This window comes from Pseudopodoces humilis, chromosome 4, assembly GCF_049639895.1.
Source record: "Pseudopodoces humilis isolate 2021_Gansu_Grassland_sample_001 chromosome 4, ASM4963989v1, whole genome shotgun sequence".
NCBI classification, from domain to species: domain Eukaryota; kingdom Metazoa; phylum Chordata; class Aves; order Passeriformes; family Paridae; genus Pseudopodoces; species Pseudopodoces humilis.
This window is the reverse complement of record NC_142203.1, coordinates 44103502-44127587: the sequence shown is the minus strand read 5'-3', so window position 1 is coordinate 44127587 and position 24086 is coordinate 44103502. Positions and strand designations below refer to the sequence as shown.

At 38.2% G+C, this 24086-nt stretch overlaps 1 protein-coding gene across 2 annotated transcripts in view; it reads left to right on the top strand.

The window, feature by feature from the left end:
- The window catches only part of ADAMTSL1 (ADAMTS like 1), a 178788-nt gene that overhangs the window by 110919 nt on the left and 43783 nt on the right, over positions 1–24086 (top strand). For both annotated transcript variants that reach the window (XM_014252195.2, XM_088054554.1), the window contains 3 exons: positions 1615–1744; positions 18102–18312; positions 23745–23924. In XM_014252195.2, coding sequence (XP_014107670.1) covers positions 1615–1744; positions 18102–18312; positions 23745–23924 — 521 coding nt within the window. The remainder of the gene's footprint in view (positions 1–1614; positions 1745–18101; positions 18313–23744; positions 23925–24086) is intronic.

Below are 24086 nucleotides of genomic sequence, written 5' to 3'. Positions count from 1 at the left end.
GTATTCCCTTCTGGAGAATCCATATGCCTGTGTTTTCTGCACACAATGTGATTATATGCTCAACAGAGAAATGATTGAGCTAGAAAAATAATGAACATGACAGGGAAGTGAACATCTTGTTCATATACATAAGTTTTGTAAGTTGATTTTCCTAGATACAAATCACTGCCTTTTGCTCAACAGGCTATCCTTTTTACAATTTTTCTTGAGTCTTTTGAGAGCTGACTTGAGTAGCAAAATTGAAAATATGGGGCCACTTTTAAAGAGGGAAACGCCCAACAGCATTGGCTGGCTACAGGGACTTCGGTAATTTTGATGTTGGTGTCCATGTCCAAAACTGTCCGATTTCTTTATTTTTTTCAATACCTGGGATATGGGAGACACACTGCATGGTCTTTTGTCATAGCCATGACCTTAATAGGCTTACACACATAGCAGCCAAAAAAATGTTTAACAGTCCTCTTATCTGGGGCCCTCAACCTGTACTGAGATTAAGGAGAATGAATCTGTGAATAATGTCAAGAATATAGGAACTGTGATCAGCACTTTGGTCCTCTTGAAGGATATGAAGTAATTTTTTGCCTAATGACATGTGCTCTGGCATTAGAAACACCAAAAGATAATATTATCTCTGTGACACTGTTTTTGGTGGTCTTTAAGGTCTTACAACACTTTGTTTTGGTCTGGGTTTTTTTTCCCTTCACATTAGTGTCTTAAAAAATTGTGAGATGTTTTGGAAAAGTGTTGTTTTTGAAACTATAATTTAATTGTCGGGAGTTCAGCTAATCTTTTCCTAACTCAGAATGCAGGAATGAATGTAAGAAACATATTTTCATTGTATTTGAACCACTGTGGATTAGATTCTCAGGAAGTTCAGGCAAATTATTATCCTCAGACCGCCCTCAGACCCCTTTTATTCCTGGGGAAATAGGTTCTTTCTCATTCAGTCCTCTTCCCTTGGCACATAATGTTGCAATCCCTGATGTTCTAGCTTTCTAACCTTATGATCCAAAAAACCAGTGATGCCCCTAGTCATAGGAAAAGTGAGAGTAATTGGTATGCCATAGACTATATAAGGATTTTGGATTTAACAAGGAATTTCTAAGTTAAACCATAATAACCAAATCTTCCAGTTTCTCTTAGTCCCAACAGTGACTGTTCTTTCCCAGCTCTCTCTAACCTATCCTTTCCCAGCTCTCAGACATCCCTGCAGGTTTAGTTTGGATGCAGGCCCATGGATGCAGAAGAGTAAACTGAGAACAGCTGAATTGTCTGACCATGTTTTATTCTGCTTTTGGATGTGTAGAAGTCATATTGATTAAAATGAAATCCATGGCCATCTTCACACCTTAGCCTGCTTGGCCTCTTTCTTTCTTTGGAAAATAAAGCACCTCATTGCACTTTGTGCAAAATGAAAACATGAGGGCACTGGACAATTTTCTGTCCAGGGAGGTCAGCAGTGAATGAAACCATGGACTCTTCACTGCGGCCCCAGAGCTGCCAGCCCCAGCTGGGTGTCATCACCTGCTGCAGCTCTGCTGATCCTGTTGGGGCCACCCCTGACCCTGGCTGCCCCTGCAGGTACAGGCTGTGATCATTATTTGTTGTGTGCAGGTGTCCAGGAGGCTGTGGTGACCTGTCTGAACAAACAAACTAGGGAGCTTGCAGACGAAGCACTGTGTGTTAGCAGCCGTCGTCCTCCACAGCTGCTGAAGGCCTGTAGCCTGGACCCCTGCCCCCCAAGGTAGGCATAATTTTAAGTGACCCCAAACTCTATTGTCTTTCAGTCTGGAGATACACACTGCCTCAAGCATACCTTTCTCAGATGCAGGGGCTTGCATCCTCTTCCTGCCACAGTCATATTGAGCAGGAAGTACAAAACAGCAGTAAGACCAAAGGGCAAAATTCAGACTGTTTGCCTCTTCAAGTCCTTCAAGTAGACAGTTTATGAATTAGCTTAACTTTGCCCAGAGTTTTGTCAAGTTTAAAGAGACTTTTTCAACATCCCCTCTCAGAAAGATTTTTCAGAACCTGCTTGTCTCTTGCCTCGGGCAGTTTCCACAATCGTGACCCTAGAAACAGCAGATATTTCTCTGCAGAGATTCACATCTGAACCCTCGACAACAGAAAATAGCTGTTATGACATTATTATGGTTTATTTAAATATGTCAAGTCTATAAAATGTACTGTATATATACTGTTTTTTCCCCAGCTGTACACAGGTGCATTTACTCCATTGTGACACTGCAGCAGATTTTAAATACATTGTTGTATAACTCTGGACTATTTAAAACACTGAGCATTATCCAGGTGGTTGATCTACCTTAGAGCATTTATTGATAGATGTATGTATGATTTGTATGACAACAGGCTACAGAGGGGTATGTTGTTATGGATTATAGTAAATTTGGGATACACAGAGACAGTTTACATTAAAGATGAAAGAGGACCAGCATGAAATAACAATAAGGACAAAAATAATGGTTTGGTTGGTAATCAGGATTTTGAATTTGTGACAAATAGGTTGAAATTTCTTTACCAAAGCTTTACAAATATTGTGTGTGAGGATAATGCAACCCTAACTTTGTTAAATTTTCTTTATTGCTGAAAATAACACACAAATATTATATAAATGTTTGAAAATTTCTTCATAGGTGGAGGTCCTGTTGTAATTCATAGGTAGAAACATCTCTGTTGCTGAGAGTGCATGGTATAGTATTGATCAACCACAAATTCTGACATGAAAAATAAGTACTCAGTAGTTAAGAAAAAACAAAGCACACTCATGTAGGCCAGTATTTATGGTACTTCTTTTATAAAAGCAACCTGAGTAGTTGCCTAAATACTTCTTGAATTAATCTGTGTGACTATCTATAGTGCTGTGGTCACCTTGCTAACCAGAGTGGATCTAGTTTCATAAGCATGCATTTCCCTCCATGAATTACAGGAGGCTCATACTGCAGGTGAGAATCAGTCTGTGAAGCAGAGGTGAAAGGGGATTGATGCAGAGGGAGAAGACTAAGCAGCTTTAATCCATCCCTAGGGCTGCACCTGAGGAAAGGGGAAATTACTCTCTCCCCTGTATACACAACTTCTCTTCTGAAGTACCCTCAGTCTGGAGGAAATTGCCTGTCTGCAGGCCCAGGATGAAGAACAGGACATATTCTGCAAAACAGTTCCTCTGGTCAGAACAAGCAGGCCTGCAGACCGCAGGCAGCGGGACTAATGGAAAGGGAGTCAACAAGACAAGTTGATGTGTCTCTCAGGCAGGCTGTGATGGGATAATTGCCTTATTTCCTCCAAGTTTCTGAAGTGCTACAACTACCAATGTCACTGTGTTAAATACAATAGTATATTAATGAAACAGATAGTGTATAAAAAAATTTGCTTTATAATCATTATTTACAGCCACTTTAATACTTTTTTTAAAAGGAAAAAATAAAGGATTATTTGTTTAAATTAAGATTTTTCTCCTTGTTTAAATTATAAGATACTTCAGAATTCTAATTCAAGAAATTTTGATCCAGGAGTCTGATGGAAATTAAGGCTAAAATCATGTCCTTATGTATGCTGATGAAGGCATTTCTACCCACTGACAAGTCCAAAAATTATAATACACTGTGGCTGTGAACTTAGATCTCTTCTACAGGAGTTTCCAAAATCTGTGAACCATTGATACTTCCCAGAGCTCTTGTTGATGACTTATAGAGAGAGCTGGCTGGTCTCATAGTGCTGGCTCTTCTCTCTGCTTTCCAGCTGCCTAAGTGCGTTAACAGAAGCCTAAATTATACAAACCACTTTCCTAAAATATTCTTTATGTGTAAGTGACTGCTGGAGCATGCAATTGTTGTGGTAGAGGAGGCATTCCACTGAAAAGGCAACTGAGATGGTGATGAATGTCTTGGTAGACAAGGAAATATTGTCCATAGCATGAAGAAAAGGCTGAGAAGTCTTGCCCAAGAGAATAAAAATTCTCTCCTAATATATTTAGACAAATTATTCCAGTGGCATTTCTTGAACCTAAATAGCCCAGTGTGCTTAGAATTTAATGTTTATGCATAAAATTTAGTACAGTTAAAGATCTTGCTTACTGTAGAGGGAGAACATTTAAATGTTAAAACTTCAAAGCTTTATGTTGCTTCTGCTACAGGCATTTTTGGTTACATGTAAGACTACTCTGCAGCCTCTCAAAGGGTTAGTCATGTAAGCTGTAAACAATTGTTTTAGTTGTTTTACTATAGATGGACAAAAGCACCGAATTACAGAATCTCATCAGCCTTTCTGCAGGGTTAGAAGACATGGACCTCAAGAATGATATTGTTGCAGTAGTAGGCGAAGAGTAATTTCATTCTGGTTTTGTTCCATCTTTTTTCTTTTGGACACTTTAGAAGAATGATACTAAAAGGATCTGCACTGTTGCTGTTCATTTTGCTCCTTACTGAAATTATATGTGGATAGACTAGAAAACTTCATTACTCACTTAATACTTAAGTTTAATACTTAATACTTAAGAAATTAACCTATAGTATCATCAGCCTTTTCAATCCCTAATTGCCCTGGTCTGTGTTGGAACAGAATATGGTAAAAGGTAGAATATACTGGCAATATGCTTCACATTTATGAAAACATTGAGAGGTAATGGTGCTTGTGCAGCAGCTGAGAATGCTTTGAAATTTTCTTTGGAATTCTGGCTTAATATATTAGCACAGTACTATTCTGAGTACATGGAAGAGAGACAAAAACTACAGAAATCTGTCTTCAGATATTCACAGCTGTATGGAGTCAGAAAAATCCCATACTTAAAATTCTTACAGAAGAAAGATTAAAAATCAGGAAGAGTTGCGCACTAAAAATTGGAATATTTCCTCTATATTCAAATCCCAACTGAGTCTCCTGGGGTTTCAGATTTTGTTGAGAGTTTTTTGCTTATTGCTTCAAGAACAATAGCAGAAAAAGAGTCCAGACCCTTTTCTCCTGGAAAACAATGTAACAAAATTTCCCATTTTGAACTGAATTAAGAAAATGGGAAACACTGCAGAGCTGATTGATAAGTTGGGAGCTAATAACTGACTTTCAACACAATAGTTACAGAGCAAAATTTGTTGTCATTAACTTAGTTTAATATTTCTAGGAAAAGGAAATAGCTTGTTTTGGTGTACTAGGAGAGCCAGCATGCTTTCTGCAGGAAAGAGAGGAATGAAGACTATGGCAATTTTAATTCAGTTGTTCAGTTACTTAATTTGTGTCAGTCAAGCTGTACCACTTGAAGAATTACATAGCAATAACTGAGCAGAGCACGGTCTTCCAGAAGTAAGCTCAGAATAGCTGTTCAATGTCTAGAAGTTTCTTCTCTAAGTGAAAAAAAAACAAAAGGGAAGATCACTCAGTTTTGCTAATTGCTATGTTTGTATTCTAAATTACCAAGAAAACAATTAGAAGAACCCTGTTTCAATGTTAGCTTGGCTGTCTTCAACAACAAAACTACTCACGCCCAAAATGTGCCTTTTCCTCAGCCTCCACAGCCCTAATTACCGAGGCAGTCATCATCTAATCAGATATAATTGCTATTGTTTATAAGAGCAACAGCATGCGCACCTCATGGTGAGCCAACTAGCTCTATCAAAGGGGTGAAAGAGAATGTTGTAACTCTGTTATTAATTATAACTGCTCAATAATTTGGTCAATGCGTGTTGAAAAGATTTGGTAAACATGTATGGACTAGGGAAGAGAGAACCAAAGCAATGAAAACCAGATGGCTGAAAATAGAGGAAATTACAGGCAATTTTTACAGCTTTGTTCATGAATATTTTCAAAACTGAACTTTTATTTCTGTGCAACAAAGAACAGCTGAATTCCACAAAATGAAGGAAAAAAAAAAAAAGAAGAGAAAGCAGATGGCTCTAGGAATAGCACACAATTTCACCCCAGCAGTCTCCCTTTATCACTTCAAGCCTGTGTGATTTGCAAGAAAAGATAGGAAACCCTCTGAGTGGTTCTGATACCTGACCAAAAAGGCAAACATTGTCTGAGTTATTCTGGCCTCTACCATTGCATAGGTTTTGGGTTTTTTTCTCTTTCTTTTTCTTTTCTTCTGTGTCAGCTTGATTTGTGTTTGTGTGATGAATCATCTGTTATTATTTTAATATTTATTTGGTAAATGTGGTATTGTCATCTGTTTTGCTCCATTTCCCAGCTAAACTACAAAGGATAAAAAATCAACGTTTTTCAATGTATTCAATTGGTGATAGGTCAGACTTAGTGTAAGTCATGCTCCCATCAGCAATCTGAAATTAATTCAATATGTGTGAAAGGGCCAGAGCTTTCTCTAATCCATTAAAGGTGACCCATGTGTGGAAGGGTGTCAATGCAGATGTCTTTTGCATTGGTTGGGTGAAATATTAGAGCATCTCTATCGAGTTCATGAAAAAGGTTAAAAGGTCTGCAAGTCATTATGTCTACAGATATTGCACCATAGCCTTACTGGTGGGGGATACCAGTTTTTGTTATTGTTAAGAACTACCAGTTCTTGCAGTTTGGTGGTTTTTTCAGAGTTGTAAGCTAGAATTAGCATTAATGAGGCAAAGCTGGTATTACTGTCTCTTTGTGACACAGGCGGGTTTTCAAATCCTCACAAACAAGTGATTTATTTTTTAAATGGGACACGCTTAGGTCTATTTTTAGCTGAAGCGCATTGAGAATGTCTTTGAGATCCTCTTAAAATGTAGCCCACAGCGCCTCCTGGGATCACAGACCCCAGCTTGGACTGTGGTGGAAGAGATTGGAGAATCAGCCATCAGAAGGAATATGCTGACACATAGGAAATATTCACCCTTATTTGAAGCCTTCAGTTTGAGAAACGTCTTAGACAGAAGTCGTGGACTTGGTGAGACAATTGTAAGGTCATTTATTCCCTAGCTTTAGTATGCTAAACACAGGCCTATACAGGGACATCTAAACAAGCTGCCCTCCCTAGGTGACTCTGTTGTGCTCTTATCTTCATTACCTGCATGCCTACCCGCACCATTGTAATACCACCCTGGCCTTAAAACATATTAATCTGTGACCTAAAAACATTTCTCTTCCCATTTCTATAATATAATCTCCTGTTTTGCACCCTTTCTGGATCTCAAGAGATTGTCCAAGATGTGTCTGACAGCATTCCCTTCCCCTTTCTCTCTGGCTCCTCAACGTCCTTTACTCAGCTACAGTTATAGTGACATCCCCAGAAAGATCCTTTTCAGCCATGTGTGTCATATCAAAATGTGAAGCAGAGCAGCTTGCAAGTTCGGAAGGTCAGAGGAGCTCTGGAGCCTCCATCATACCCTGCTTCCAGATTTTCTAGTTTAGGATTTCAGAGGTCTTCCTCAGCTATTTTGCACTTCTAAATAATATGATGGTTTCTTCATTAGATAGGATTAATTAAGAGACGTTTTCCTTCATTTCACCTTGTATTCCCATCAGACTACTATTTTCATAAAATATTAGAGTGCAATTACAATTTATATCTTTTAGTAACTTATACCATATATCCTTCTTACTTGGAGTAATAAATCACACTTCTTTATCAGAATACTGTATACCTAGATAGATTATTTTCCTCTACCCAGATCTCCAGTTCACAAATTTCTTCAAGTTAGTACACCTTTGTGTTGAAACAGTTTTGTCATGACCTAACACAAGTTTTGTTATAGCTTGGATTGTGATGAGTATTAGCTTTAACTCATACTAGGGACTTAATGAGCATCTCTGCAGAGCAGACTTATTCTTAATTTTTTTTTCCTGGCACAGTCAATTTTCTGAGTTTCATCACCTTAATACAGTCCATTTCTTCTAAACCTTCTCTTCACTTATGCCAGTATTTAGGATTCACTCCCACTTGATATTTTTCAGTATTTTTAAAAAATACCATCTCACTCCAGTGTTTCACACCTTAGCTTCTACTCCTAATTTTTTTTCTCCAAATTTACTCTTTTTTCTTGAGTATTTATTTAATGCCTCAGCAGCAGGATTTCATTTCCCAAAGCTTTCCTAACAGCAGCAAAAAAAGCATGTCTTTCCTTAAGCACCAAATATGAAGTTAAACATTTTGTAGTATAATGAACAGGATTAACTTTTTCACTTCAGCATTAAAGTGTGAAACAGACTACAGGGTCTTTTAAATGGTTGATTTTACAATGCATCTCCACTTCCTTTAAAATAGGGTGAAATTATCAGTACCACTATATCTTCCACTTAGAGTACTGCTGAAGTAATTTGTAAAAGTCTCAGGAATACCCAGTATTTTAAAATCAATAAACCTTTATGGATGAAAGTTAAGATATTTAAAAGAAAATAATAATACGGCCTTAATTCTTGAAAATATATTGTACACTTCTGTAACATAGCTACTCATCAGAAAGATTCACACATGAAATAAATGGGGAAGGTGCCCTCATTTCCATTCAATTTGGAGTGAATTAAATATCTATTAAAGGAGTCAGACTGATTAAAGGATGAATTCTCTATCTGCCAAGTAGGTCTGTCACACCTTCAGAAGCACAGCAAGACCTATTTGTGTCCATGAAAATTTCTATCTTCAGTGTGCAGTTACCCATTAGAATTGTGACTAAGCTGATGTATTGTATATTCTAACCAACTGTTAGTAGGTCTTAGTCATCCACAGTTTTGGGAGACACTTGAAGAACTCACACAGAGGTCTGCACATCTAATTACCACCCAGCAGATCCACAGATTTGTAATGTTGTAATTATATTGTATGGAAGTGTGTTTGTTTAATTATAATGCTTACACTGTTCTGGTCTGAACAAAGATTTTGAGGTACATCAAACAAGTTAATTTCCCTTCCCATGAGGAAACAAACTACTGTCTTAATTCATTATTTTCTGCAAGTTCAAAGACAACAGCTTCTCACTCAGGAAAATTTGGAGAAGTTCATTGAGTTGCCATTCTGTAGTATGTGGATTCTGCACACAAACCTATGTAGATATAGCAGCTAGGATGGAGATACAATGTGTATACTTTTAATTTTGCCTATGTACATCATAACTTTTATGATACCAACACTTTGAATAGAATTTTTCCTTCCATTGAGTCAGAATCATTTGATACTTCCATGAATCTGACTAACATAGTTGTTTTTGAGGATTTTGTGGGTATAACATGAGTTTAGAGCCTCCCCACTCTAAGTGAGGAACACCTGTATGTTTGGGTTTCTGAATGCTGATGTGAAAAAAAACATATTTTAATAGAGAAGAGTGAGTGAGCTACTAAAAACATTATTGGTCAGTTTCAGGATCTCAAAATATTAAGTAAAAAGGATTAGAATCATAGAATGCCTTGGAAAGGACTTTAAAGATCATGTATTTCCCACACCCCTGGCATGGCCAGAGACATCTTCAACTAGACCAAGTTGATTGGAGTCCTATCCAACCTGGTCTTGAACACCTGCAGGGATGGCACATCCACAGTTTCTCTGGGAAATCTGTGGTGGTCTCACCACCCTCACTGTTAAGACTTTTCTCCAATATCTAATCTAAATCTACTTTCAGTTTGAAGCCATTTCCCTTAGTCCTGTAACTAAGCTCTTGTAAATAGTCTCTCTCCATCTTTCTTGTAGGTTCTCTTCAGGTACTTGGAAGGCTGCAGTTAGGTCACTCCAAAGCCCTCTCTTCTCCTGGCTGAACAATGCCAGTTCTCTCAGCCTTTCCACACAGGAGAATTTTTGCATCCCTCCAGTCTTCCTCATAGCCTCCTCTGGACTCTCTCCAGCAGTTCCATGTCCTTCCTGTGCTGGGACCCCAGAGTTGGATGCAGGGTTCCAGGAGGGGTCTCAGCAGAGCAGAGCAGAGGGGCAGAATCCCCTCCCTGGCCCTGCTGCCAACACTGCTCTGGATGCAGCCCAGGACATGTTTGGCTTTCTGGGCTGTGAGTGCTCATGGCTGGGTCATGTCCAGCCTCCCATCCACCAGCACCCCAAGTCCTTCTCCCCAGGACTGCTTTCCATCTGTCCATCCCATAGCCTGTATTGGAACAAGGGGTTGCTCTGACTGTGCATGAGATTCCCATTGACCCACATTTTGATCTTTTCCAGGTCCCTCATGATAAATATAAATATAAAAATAAGTATATAATATAAAACATACATTATATATAATTTATCTATAATATAAACATATTTATAAATAAATATAAATAAAAATTTCAGTGTATTACACTGGTTCTGGATGCACCCTTGGAAAAAAAATTCTTGGACTGCCTTTTTAACAGTATTTTGCAAGACATTGAAGGGAACTCAAAGCAGAACATAATGGAATGTAAGCAGACATTATGAATTTCCTGAGTTCAATCACAATACCATATAGATATAAATACAGATATATTTTTTAATTCTACTGTTCTGCCTTTCCCCTACTAAAAACACTAGACAAACACTCTGTATGCCTGATTTTGAGAGACAGTCTGTTTGTATCTTCTGCCCTCGTGAAATAGTTCAGGAATAGTTCATCCTGTTGAAAATATTATCCCTGTATTGCTGCCAGCCAGGTCAGCAAGAAGCTCATGTTACCTGCTCTTTTTGTGTCAGTCCTGCTTATAAAACTTGGACTTGCTAGAGAATTACTGAAACCCAGTTATCTTAACACTCTCATTCTTGAATATGCTTGCTTCATCCATTCAATCCAGTGACATCTTTACTTCTTTCCTGCCCTTATCATTTCAGCAAAGGCTTCTTTAGATTTAGGGAGAGTCTTGTTACTCTGTGGGACTAAATCACATGGTTCATTAATATTGATCTTACAGTTTGTGAAGTCAGGCTTTTTGTATATTATTTCTGTGCCATCTACATCCATTTTCAACTATCTGATTTTTTTAAAGTTTTATTTTAGAAGGAATTTCAGATTCAAAATTGTCAGTTGACCACACATTTTTCTCAGCTGCTGAGCTTTTTCTTTCTTTCTCTTCTGCTATCTATAATCTTCCTGTGTTCCTCGGGAATAGCTGTTTTTTTTAACATTTTCCATATGGTGTAAAGGTAGGTCTAAAGAAAAGGTGTTGTTTTATGATATAATCCTACATGGAAAGCACCAGTGTGAAAAGAGCTAGGGAGCTTTCAACATAAAGCAGCTCTGCCATGGGCAGCAGGGTGTTAAAGATAGTAAGAGGGGAAGAAAAACAAGGAAGAACAAGAGATGCACAATACAGTTGCTCAGCTTCTGACCTATGTTCAGCCCCATCTCTACACCCCAAACAACCCCTCTTCTGCATAACTTCTCCAGTTTACATATCAGACATGACATTCTGAAGCATCCAATATCTATTTGACTGTTTTCGGTCACATGTCCTGGTGTCCTGGCTCGTTCACTGATTTTTTTTTTTTGCTGATCCTCTTCACTGGCAGAGCACCAGACATAAAAAAGTCTTTAACTTAGTATAAACACTACCTAGCAGCAAACAAAATATCAGTGTGTTATCAACATTATTCTCACACTGAATCTGACCAGTTTTAGAGTAGAAATTAACTCTACCAGAGCAGAAGCCAGGACACTTTTTGTTGCTTCTTTGCAAAAGAATCATGTAGACTGATATGCAAAATTTATTTCATAAATTAATGGTTCTTGTGCTTCTGCTTCAATGTATGTTTAGGGCAATGTACATTCTCACCCTGTTGTAGTTCTCAGTGTTTCCTCCAGGGACTCCTCATTCATCTTCTGCCATCTCCTTTTACAAGTTCAACTTGTGCAATTTTTGTTCTACTCCTCAAACCTCCCGATAGTATTTCTTAACCAGCTTTCCACCTTTACACTGATTTACTCTTTTCCTTACCTGTTAACTGTTTCATTCTTGAAAGGCCTACCAAGGATCTATTTTCATTGTAACTCACATCCTTGTAACAAGTTGCTGCTTTAAGCATAAGCCCAAATCTACACTGATACTCATTTTCTTTTCAAACCTAACCTGCTCTGTGCAGTTATATTAAAGACAGCCTTTGCTATCAGTTATCTCAATGCTGCAGTTACCAACCAGAATTAAAGTCTTATGTGAGGCACTTTTCAGTACCCAGTATGTCTGCTAATCCCTCAAGCAAGTTCTCTGCCAAACCAGTTTGCTTACCTGAAGCTGCCTTTTCATGTTCATATGTTGGTCCATGCAATCTATACCTGCAAAAGTCCCCTGAAATACCCACTGCACCACCTCCCACTTTCAAAGTGTTGGCAGAGTAACACAAGCTTTCTTTTCTGTCCTGTCTGAACAGCTGATGTTCTCTATCTCCAACTCAAGGGAGAGCAAGACTTTTTTTAAAGTGCAGAATGCTATAAATTTTGCTTGAAGCATGTCATGTTCCTCTAGCAATCAGAATTGTCAGTTGTATAGTTACTGAATATTGCTTTTACCCTCTGTATTTCTCTGACTTTTGAGTTTCTTCTCTATGTTTCTCTGTTTGGCTCTGTTATATAAATGCTGGCTCCCTGCCACGACCAGCTATAGTGAGCTGCAATGTTAATTGATATCAGAAAGTTTACAGAGCACAGGTCACCTGCCAGAGCACTTTCATTGAGCCTTTGATCTGCTTACGTGTGTTGTCTGTATATCTTTAATGGACTTCCTTCACTTTAAGGAGGATACTTTTTGAAGAAAGCACCTCTTTGTCCCTTGTGCACAACAGCCCCCTGAAACCTTTCCTGCCTGTTCAGTTCTCTTGTCACAGAGGCAATACTGTGCAATGGATACTGTACAGTGGATTTTTTCAGGCTGGCACTGAATAACTCTAAGTACGAATTGTTTTTCTGGTTTTGCTGGTGATGATTTAAAAGTTTACATTTTCATTTTTTATTTTTTAATGAACATTAATTTTTTCAGAGCTCAGTTAAATCTCACTTTTCATCTGAGGTGTGTGTATACTGTATGTGTATTTGTAGTGTTCAGTCTACTGCAGATTGAACCACAGCACTAGGGAGATCACTTCCTAGAGAACTCAGATCTGTGTTTGAACACCAGGGTTGAGGTCTTTGCTCTCGTACTCCATTTCAAAGGAGCAGTCAGACTTTACTGTGGGTGATTTAACATCTGGATGAAAAACACTTGTAGTTAAATTCCTGGCTTTTGTGCCACTGTTTTTGAGACTTTCATTGTAAAGTCAAGAACTGACTTGGGAGTTCTCATCTCAGTCCTGTCGCTTCACTGTAGGAAAATATGCTACCCAAACGGAACGGATGGTGTCTTTTCTTCCTGTTCAGAGCTTGACATGGTATTTAAGATGTGATACTGAGCATATTTACTCAATCAAAGATATTTCTGTTAAATGAGCCTCAAGAAAGTCTTTCACACTTGAAACATGAAACTTTGCCACAAGTGCTGTTCCAGGTTCATAAGGAAAAGGAAGGGAGGAGATATATGGGCTGTGAGCAGACTTCTCAGTCTTCAGGACCAAATGGAGAATGCACAGGTTGACAGAGGACAAGAGGAAGCCAGTATTGATGTAATATGTGATTTACTCAGCCTGTTGTATGCACATATACACACATATACACAGCTGCCTCACAGCCCTTGTGCACTGAGGAATGTCTTTATACAGGCAGATGTCAGATGTGAAGTCAGATGCTCCCAGGCAAACCTTTTTCTACACTGATGAATGTTTATTTTAGAAATAAGGAGAGTTCTTTTGTATCACTTTCATACAGTTTAACCACATAAAAATGACAATAATTTCTTTTTTTTTTTGACTAGTTTGGGAGGTCTTTGTCTTGAAAAGTGTTTACTTTTCCTGTGCAATTGTCTCGGCACTGGTGGAAGGGATTCTGTTAACATTAAACCACATCCCTAGAAAATTTCCTTTTACCAGCTAACACCTTAGAATGATTTGGGGTTTACCATATGTGTTGTGCATATGGGAACTAATCCAAACTTGTCACCTACATAGCGCTTGGGCTCAAGACTACAAGTTCTAGCTACACCATTTACTTTTTCCAGACAGACTATGGGGGTTGAGAGAGTGTTTTGTTCTGAAGGCTTGTAGCCCTACTGGGGCAACAACTAATTCTAGCATCTTGTCTTATCACAAGTAGCTTCTCACTAGCGAGTGCCACTTTCTAGTCTCTCTAGCTAGCAGGAGTATTGTCTGATCTCTAGTTCTTGTGGCAATGAGAGGGACATTTCAAAACCGAGGTAACCGTGCGTTCTTGTGCCTGTTGTTACCCATGACACAATAATGCCTTGAGGGTCCTGTCAAGCTGAAACTCTTGTTGCACTAGCTGGTAGAGAAAGACAGAATAAGATAACATCTCTGCTGTAATGTTACTACCTAAGCAGGCAGCATGGACAAAGCTCAGAAAAAATAAATTCAGCAGAAAAGAAAGAAAAAAAACAAACCACCAAACAAAACAAACAAACAAAAAAAAAATCAAGAAAAATCAACACCACACAAATGTATTGTTGTGATTTTGTGAACATAAAGTTGAGACACAGGTGGGAGAATGGTATGATCCAGCCCAGCACTTGACTATTCCCTTTGGACTCAAAGGGAATATAGCCATACTCACAGGGTAACCTATGTTTCTGTGTTTCACGTGGTTCTGGTGTCACTCACCTCTGCAGTTCAGCAAAGAGACAGGAACAAGGTCCTGCTCTTTCCTCTTACATTCCTCTTTGCTAGCCGTGTCTACTGTCTCAGTGGTTTTAACCTAATATAATTTTTGTTAAATCAGTTTAAATATTCAATGTATTTAATGTCTATCAGTAGAGTTATGTATAAATATCCTACAGATATCTGTTTTGTATTAAATACAGTTGTTGAAATATTTTTAAGGTCTAGTTTGTGCTTACATACAGTACTTAGATATTTAGGAGGTGGAGATGGACAACCAGTGAACTGACAGACCTAGATAGAAGCATAGACACACCAAAGTCCTAGTGTATGATAAGGCTAAAAGTGTGTTGTTTCTGTGTTACCACTAGGTTTGGGCACTAGTGAAGGAGAAAGGAGAAGGGATAAAATGTATGTTTTGGACCAAAACTATGCAATCCTTTCACCAGGCTGTGAAAAATAATATGGGAAGTACCAAAGAGATGACTTTCAGCTGTTCTATAAACTAGCAAGTGTGCAACTTTTTCCTGAAGTCTTTACCTTAACAGCAGTCACAGTCAGCTTATAAAGACACCAGTTTCATTTGTGCAAGGTTCCTTTAGCTTGATTCTCTAACTACTGTATTCACCCTTTAAAGTGTAAGAATCTTTCCTACTTGAATTTTTATTTTAGCATTGACAGATGCATGTAGAACATCCTCTTTTGCATGCCCTGTGCATTGGAAGGGTCACTATGGCCAAAACACCCTGAAGAAAAAATAGACAGAGGAATTCACAGCTAAATACTACATGAAATAGGACAGGACATATTTCAGTTAGCATAACATAACAGTGTAGGGGCAAAACAACGTTACTACAAAAAATAGTATTATATATACTGTTCATATATTATTACAAATAAGACAGTATTATATGTATATATATTTAAGATTATTTTCTCCAACAGTACAAATATTCTAGAAACTAATTGGTAAATTTAGTGGGATAATATTAATTCAAAATGTCGTGAGCACCTTTAGCTGTTATGAAATATTTCTACAGCCCTGTAATTCTGTAAGATTATCACTGGTTTTCTCTATACTTCTTAGGACTTTGAAATTCATTTATATAATTTATGGATTCAGATATTAGCACATCCCTACTCCACTTTACACATCTGCTCTGCTCTACATTCTTTACTTTCCATCTGTGAAGCCTGCAAAAGTCACTTGGGGCTACAAAAGTACAAGGGTAAGAGGTATTTAACCCCACAGTTTGTGAGCTCCTCAAAGGAAACTACTCCTTAATGCAGCTGGAAAGAAATGTGAACAAACTGATGTTTGTTATGGGTACCTAGTTATAACCTACCTAGTTATAGGCAGGGCAACAGATGCAACCTCCAACATTTAGAAATTTCAAACACAGGAAAAACAAATCCTTTCTCTTTACGGAAACAAAGTATTTCTTTCTGGAAGAGACAGACACCCCTCTTCTGAAGAAGCCAAGATGTCCAAAGGGTTTAGGCTTGCCAGCAACTGAGATATGAATTGCCAACAGAAACATTTGCACTTACAGGAATAACAAACAAAATGTTGCTTGAGTCAACAGCTACTGCCAGCACTTGAAAAAAAAGAAACTTTGGCAACTAACCCTGTATCACAATAGATTCTGAAGTAAGAAAATGCCTTCTTTTCACCACCTAATCAAATGTCTTATTTTAGATTGTGCCAGAACTGAAGGGTAGATGATATTCCCATTAATTCTAACAATTTCATGGGAAAATCTGAAAAGACCTCTCCCTCCAGATCATTCATATGGAGAACATATTCCAGCTTAGTTTAACCGGCAGCCATATGTCACACCTATTCCACTAATAAATAGTTCCCATTGCATGTGTTCAGATTAGTGTCCTTCAGTGTATTATGGCCCGGAAAGTGACCACAGGGACTTATAACTCAGTATGCAAGATTCATTTATTACTAGAAAGGGTTAAACAAATTGGTGTCATTGCTACTAACAGAACCAAGAATATTGTCTAAAAGCAAACTACACCATCATTAGCGCTTACAGTGAGGTTCAGGATGCATCCTTTTATAAAATCTGAGAATGTCACCAGCAGATGGAGTACAGTAGAGGAGCAATATGCCTTTGGTCCATCAGGATATCATCTAGGGAGGAAAAAAATTCATATGTGCTAGCTGTTTAAATTTTTTAAGGGTGTTACTTGAAAGGGAGGAAACATGCTCAAAAAACAACTTTATAAAATAAAAAGAGTTTAGAATTGTTCAGTGATTGTAGGATAGCACAATCTTAAATAGTTTGTGTGATGTGTTTGCTAATGTAATGTGTTTTACATGCACCAAGCTATTTCCATTGACTGCAGATCTCAGAGCATCAGAGTTGTTTTTCTCTGCTTCTTCCACAAAATCTGCTTCATTCTGCTGACATGTTTCATAACTTTCCCTCATACTCTGACACCATTCTATTTGGAGCCTAAGGGTATCCTCCTTCATAATCACTCTCTTTAAGCTTCTGCCTGGATTTACTTTCTTCAAAGACGAGTTCTCTGAGCCTTCCTTTTCCCGAATTTTTAATTTATTACCTCAGCAATAAGTTTCAATAATGTCATGCTGGAAAGGAAGCTACTCTTCAGATTTAGAAAACATGACACTATCTGACTTTCATGCTTTAATTTTGGATGTGACAGTATATCCAGGTCAGCTTACAGTTTTGCATGCATTTATTGGGGAGGCTATTTTCTTGTATTTTCTTTCTGAATATAGGACTGATATTTTGTGTATACTTTTCTACATATCTCTGAAGTGCTTTCTAGCTGAGACTTGAGTGGAAGACATAGCATTTTAAACAAATTTTTGTGTTTAGCTAGCAGAATTCAGGGTTGTACAATATCAATATTTGTTTCAAATATCAGAAATCTGGATTTAAGGTGATGAACACTGAAATAGAGTTATCAACAATCCTGTTGATGCAGAATTTATACAGCTAGTTCAGAGAGGATCTAGTTCAGTGACAGATGTTCATCCAGGGGTAGAAGATGATCCCCTGCCTTCCCATTTCATCTCTCAAGGCCTTAGTACCTTCTATCTCAACAGCCCAGAAAAGTCATTCAGGAATACCACAGAAATTTGTGCTCAGTATTTCAGTTTGACATTCTTTTAATTAAACATTTGTTAATATCCTTTATTTTTTGTTTAAGATAGGGGGAGAAAAACCAATTAATTAATTCCACTCTATTTTGAAATACATTGTCCATGCTCCTACAGACAAAAAAAAATCCTACTGTAGGACACAAAGCACTTCCAGTGATATTGCAGGAATCCCAGAGACTTGCAGTCCAAGAACTTCTGACAAGAGATGAAAATGCAGAACTACAAATATTCATCCTCCAGCTACCAGAGTCACATTGATCAGAGAAGGAAAATTCCCTTTCATTTACTGTTTCTTCACTCCATCTGTCATAATAAGAGAAAAATTAAGGTGTATTTATTCTGTGTGTAAGATTTTCTCTGCTGTTCCCTTCACAGATGGGAGATTGGGAATTGGAGCACTTGCAGTCTTACCTGTGGGGTTGGTTTGCAGACACGAAATGTCTTCTGTTCTCATCTGCTATCAAGAGAGACCAATGAGACCGTGATTTTGGCAGATGAGTTGTGCTCTAAACCCAAGCCATCCCTCGTGCAAGCCTGTAATCGCTTTGACTGCCCACCCTCCTGGTATCCTACAGAATGGCAAGAGGTAAGAATTTATATGTAACCTCACTTTATGCCTGCTTAAAGTCCTCACTGCACACATTTTGGTGGTCGGAAAGCTGAAGCACCACTCCTATGAAGACAGGCTGGAGAGCTTCAGTAGAGACAGCTCCAGGGCAACCACAGAGCAGCCTTACAGTTCATCAGTTATTCCCACAAGAAAGCTAAAGAGAGACTTTTGACAAGGGCACGTAGCAATGGGGCAAAGAGTAATGGAATTAAACTGAAAGAAGGTAGATTTAGTTTAGGTATTAGGAAAAAAATTTTTAGTGTGAGGGTCACGGGGGGGTGGGGGGTCAAACTAGAAGAACTTTTAGGTTCCTTCCAACATACACCATGCTATGATTCTATGGTTTTGCTTTAGCCCATCAACAGGAATCATTCATCATTCTGACAAGCCATTAAAAAACTACAAAGTGTGCATTTTTTGCTCTCAAAAATGCATCAGTATTTCCAGAGGTAAATAATGACTGTAGATATTTCTAATACAAAGTTATTGGAAAATTTTAACAGCTGGCTATAGATTTCAAACAAAAATATCTGGAATATATTGGTCAGCTGCAATGAGTCAACTTGGGTGAGCTAGGAATACTCAAAGTCTCTAGGAATACTAAACTAGAAGAATTAGGGATAAAAGACTCTTTAAAGCATTTTGAGTATTTCATGTATTCTCAAATAATAATTTAGTTTGTACAACAAACATTCCTCATGCTTCAGATTAAGATATGGGTGTTAAACTCTACCCTTTGGGAGATGGATGCTTTATTACACTAATTATAAAAAATCCTGTTTACACAATGGGTCCATACAAGGTTTTCCATTTTAGAAAGCACCCTGAAATGAGTCAATTTGTAAATCTGGTTCAAATTATAATACTTGTGCAATTTAAAAGGCTTAAAGATGCTTCTTTAAGTGGTTGTAATACTAAATTTTTAGTAATACTACTGCAGGAAGAAGGATCCTGCACTATTGTAAAGACAAAAGGAAAAAATTGCTGTGCATTTAAAAAAAAAAAACAAAAACTGTTTAAATCTTCATTTGTGATGTGTGCGAGTCTTCATTCTATCCTATGTGAAAACTATGAGCATTTTGCATAGTGCTTACATATGCCTACTCAGTGTCTGTATATAAAATCTGCTCTTCACTTAACAGCCAGGGAGATATTAATATACTCACCTAATGAACTTGGTAAGTCCATGAAGCTGGGAGAGCTTTGGGTTTAGGCAACCAACTCAGTAAAAAATATTTATTCCAGTCTGATGGCCTGTCAAAGCTAGGTAAAGAGCCTATAGCTTTTGTCCTCTAATTGAAACAACTCAGTGATATTTCATGCTTTAATTTGCCTACTGATATTCACACACACATATATACTTAGTTGTACTTTTGAAAATCTTAACTAGGGGTGTAATGAATGTCATATTTGCAAATAGCAAATAGTATTCTACCAGATCATAACATAATAACAGAAGTTAAGCATTCTAAAATTAGGATATGCTAGAAGAAGCAATTATAACTGGCCACATTCCTTACAGAAAACAATTTTCTGAAAGTGTATGTGAACAATCAGAAGAGATATATGCTATACTATGTGGAAAAATTTATTTTTTCCTAACAGTGACCATTAGCTATAGGCCACACTAGAACGGTACCAAATTGTTTCTGCTAACACTATCTCTAAATTGATTTTTTCAAGATTGTAACATCTTCCTCAACAGTTTAAACATGCATACTTTCACCTGTCTAAAGTAATTTTTCCAACTGTTCAAGGGCTCTCAAATGCTGTCTCTGTAAGGTTTAGCAGATCTTAGTGGGAAAGAAGCTTGATTAAGTCTAAAAGCTTTAACAACTACAATAAGAAATTGAACTGTTCACAAGTTTACACTTGCAGTAGCTGGTATCTTCTCTAGGCTGAGAGACAACCTGTGCTGTGCTTCACTGCTACAGTTCAACAAAGGTCATATTGTAGCTCTTCTGCCTTACTTCCACAGACTTTTCTGGCTGGTCACTGAATATTTCTTTTGTTTACCTTTCACCAGAGGAAAACAGCACAAAAAGTGTGCTTCTCTACCTACTGTCTTCTGCTTCTGTTCAGATGAGTACTGTGCCAGAAAAAAACCTCTAATCCATCAAAATCAATTTCCATTCTCTTATTTTTTAAGGATGTCTGTGTTCCTTCTTTGCAGCACCATCATCTTTATAGATATTTCCACCCTGCAGGAAAGCCAGATCTTGCAGCTCAGTCTCACACGGGTTTCCCATCTGAAAACCTGCACCATGAGGCTCGTGCATTACACTGAGAGATTATTACAGCTGTTGGCCTCTGAGATGTGGAAAGAAAAAAAAAATCATTTGGAAAGGATGTGAGTGGCTGAGACAACTTCTGGAGGTGACCTCCAGTCATGCATCAAAACTGCTGTAGATGCCTCCAGCAGAAGAAAACCTGAAGAAGGATTTCTTTCCTTGCATTAAGGGACCCACATCTGCCCTCTCCCCAGGCTCCTAAGATTCACCCCATACAGGGAGATGAAAGGGCCTTCAGGAAGGCACCTTCCTCAGCCTAGGGAAGGTCCTTTAAAGCTTCACCAACATGAACATGTAAAATCTGTTCTCCACACAGCGTGATTTCAACACATTTCATTGGCCTCATCAGCAGAGTTTGTGGTGCTTTTCAGAACACTCACTCACAAAAAAAAAAAAACACCAAAAAAACCCCAAAACCCCCCACAAAAAAAACCCACAAAACAAACAAACAAACAAACAAACAAACAAAACCAAAAAAAACCCAGAAGATTTAAACTGTAGTTACCAGCGTTTTCTAAGCCTCTTATGCTTGTAAGGAAGGCTTGTCTGAATTGAATGCCATTCGAAGCCCCAGTGTTGTAACATTACAAACAATTTTTAAAACATCTCCTTACATATTCCATACTATTTATTTTTAAATATTTCTGTGTCTTAATTAAATACATTAGGATCTTTATCATTTTCAGTGGTACGCTTCTGGAGCAGAGTTTAAGCTTTCATTTTACAAGGCCCTATAAATATCTGTTCTCCATACCTGAACTGGGAGACATCCACTAGTAAATCTTCAAACACCTTTGTTTTATTACTGAATAAGTGCTATAGTCTCAGTCCCAACGTTCTTTGTTTGCTCTTGAGTGCTGTCTTTACTCCAAAGATAATTAGAACAATGATTTTAAAACAAAATCAGCATGGGAAAACTGGTAATATTTTCTTGTATTTTCCTATCTATTTTTAATCCATAGCATAAAATGTCTCTTCTAAATCTTCAAGTGTCAGGCCTTAAAAAAATTGAGAGACCTTATAACAAAAAAAATGTTTACTCCTTTTGCAGGTCCATTATCTTATTGTGGAGTCTTAGCAGAGAATTAATTTTTGACAGTAAGGGAAAACCTGTATTCTTACACACCTTAAGTCGAGAGCAGTGTAAAATTAAACTCCATGGGAGACCATGGGACCTGGGGGTCCTGGTCAGTGGAAAGCTGAACATGAGCCAGCAGTGCCCTGGCAGCCAGGAGGGACAACCCTGTCCTGGGGGGCATCAGGCACAGCATCACCAGCGGAGCAAGGGAGGGATTGTCCTGCTCTGCTCTGAGCTGGGGCAGCCTCAGATCAAGTGGTGGGGCAGTTCTGGGTGCCACAATATGAGAAAAAAGTGAAACTGTTAGAGAGTATGCAAAGAAAGGCAACTAGGATGGTGAAGGACCTTGAAGGGGAAGCCATATGAGGAGTGACTCATCGGGTCACTTGGTCTGTTCGGTCTGGAGGAAAACTGAGGACAGACCTCATTGCAGTCTGCAGTTGCCTTGTGAGGGGACAAAGAGTAGCAGACACTGATCTCTTCTCTGTGCTGACCAGTGACAGGACCCAAGGGAATGGCCTAAAGCTGTGTGAGGCGAGGTTTAGGTTGGATATCAAGATAATGTTCTTCACCCAGAGAGTGGTTGGAGCATGGAAAGAGCTCCCCAGGAAAGTGGTCACAGCATCAGATTGAAGGTATCCAAGAAGCATTTGGACAATGCTCTCAGGCACAAGGTGTGACTCTTGGGGTGTCCTGTGCAGGAACAACCCTATATAAGTGAATAAAGTCCAAGAAGCAAGAAAATACATGTTTTGTCTTATCTTTGGTAGAGCTGGAAGGGCAAAAAGACTTCCTGAGATTTGACTGATTGACAGCAGTATCATACTTTGTGATATTCATAGTCTGTAATCCATTTTTTATCTTGTGTATGATAAAAGTTTTTAGGAAATGTTGGAATAATACTTTTAATCATTTTTTTCTTCCTCCTCTGGAATGAATTTTCCTCTAATGAGAGGCTCATAGACATTTTCTTCTGTTGAAAAGAATGTTTTTCTTGCTTAATTTTTTGGTAGCCTTTGAGCTTTGTAACATTCTAAATAAGTAGGACAAAAGCTAATTTTACACATTAAAATAACCCAAATATAAAAATGGCTTTCTGCACTTCCTTTCTATCTTTCAAATAAAATGTTTATCCTAAATATTCAGGCTAGCATTAAAGTTTATGCAGCTCTTTATCTAAGATAGGAGGGTCTTTCATGCCTGCAAGATTTTTTAAAACTTTCTTTTTAACTGCTTAAGTATACTTTTTAATACTTCTCTATATTATTGTCTGCCTCTCTTGAATAATTGCCATGTCACAAGATATAGGCAACTGCTGGTCATGTCAGGGGTGTAATGCAAACTCTCCCTTTCCTTTTCTAAAAGGAGAAAAGGAGTTGAGCTGGCTGAACTGAGCAGAACTGGGAGTCTTTTACCAGCCTCAGGAAAAGGATCCTCAGGAAAAAGGACTGAGCAACTAAATTCACAGAAATTATTCAGGAAAGCTACTAAATTTGGTTACTCAATACTTCCTGCCCTGCTTGAGTAGAAAAATAAATAGAGAAATATTTTTACATTAAAGATGGAGGAGAGATGTATTCTCTGGATATTAATCATTGCAATTTACTTACCTACTGCTGGACAAGATTTTCCCACTCTTTCTGACACTGTTCGTGTCAGAGCCCAGACAGAGATACTAGTATTTAGATTCTCCACATCACATGCAAATGTCTAATTTTCCAGGTGGAGAGGACAAATTTCCCACCTCCATTCTGCAATGCTGACTCACTGTTTCCATGTCTTTTGAAACAATACCGTAAAACAGAACACTTCAGAAATACTGAAACAATTTTTCTCAATATTAGCAAACTAAACTTCTTCCCTTTTCCAAAATAATATTGACTTTTTTAAAGCAGTCTACTTTGAGGTCTCTGAAATTTTTGTTTCATGTTTTCTATTTGGCCGAGACCAAGTGTTGATTTCTACCCTAGTTTACAAGCAATTTTTGCAGCAAGTGGGATGGTGCAGGTGTCATATGAGGTTTCTCTCTTTTCTCACAGTGTTCACAGACCTGTGGTGGTGGTGTCCAGAAGCGAGATACACTTTGTAAGCAGCGCCTGGCAGATGGAAGCTTGTTAGAGCTGCCAGAATCCTTCTGCTCCATGCCAAGGACCGTTACACAACAAGCCTGCAAAAACGAGGATTGTCCCAATGAGTGGCTTCTCTCTGACTGGACACAGGTATGCTATCTGCATGCATGAGTATTGTACAGATCTTGGAGAGTGCCTAAGCCAGTTGGGATAGAGGAGCCAAATAAAGTCAGATCCCACACAGCATGTTATGCCCAGTTTTGTCCTGTAATCTGTCCTTATCATCCTGGTTGGATGATTATTGCTAGCTCC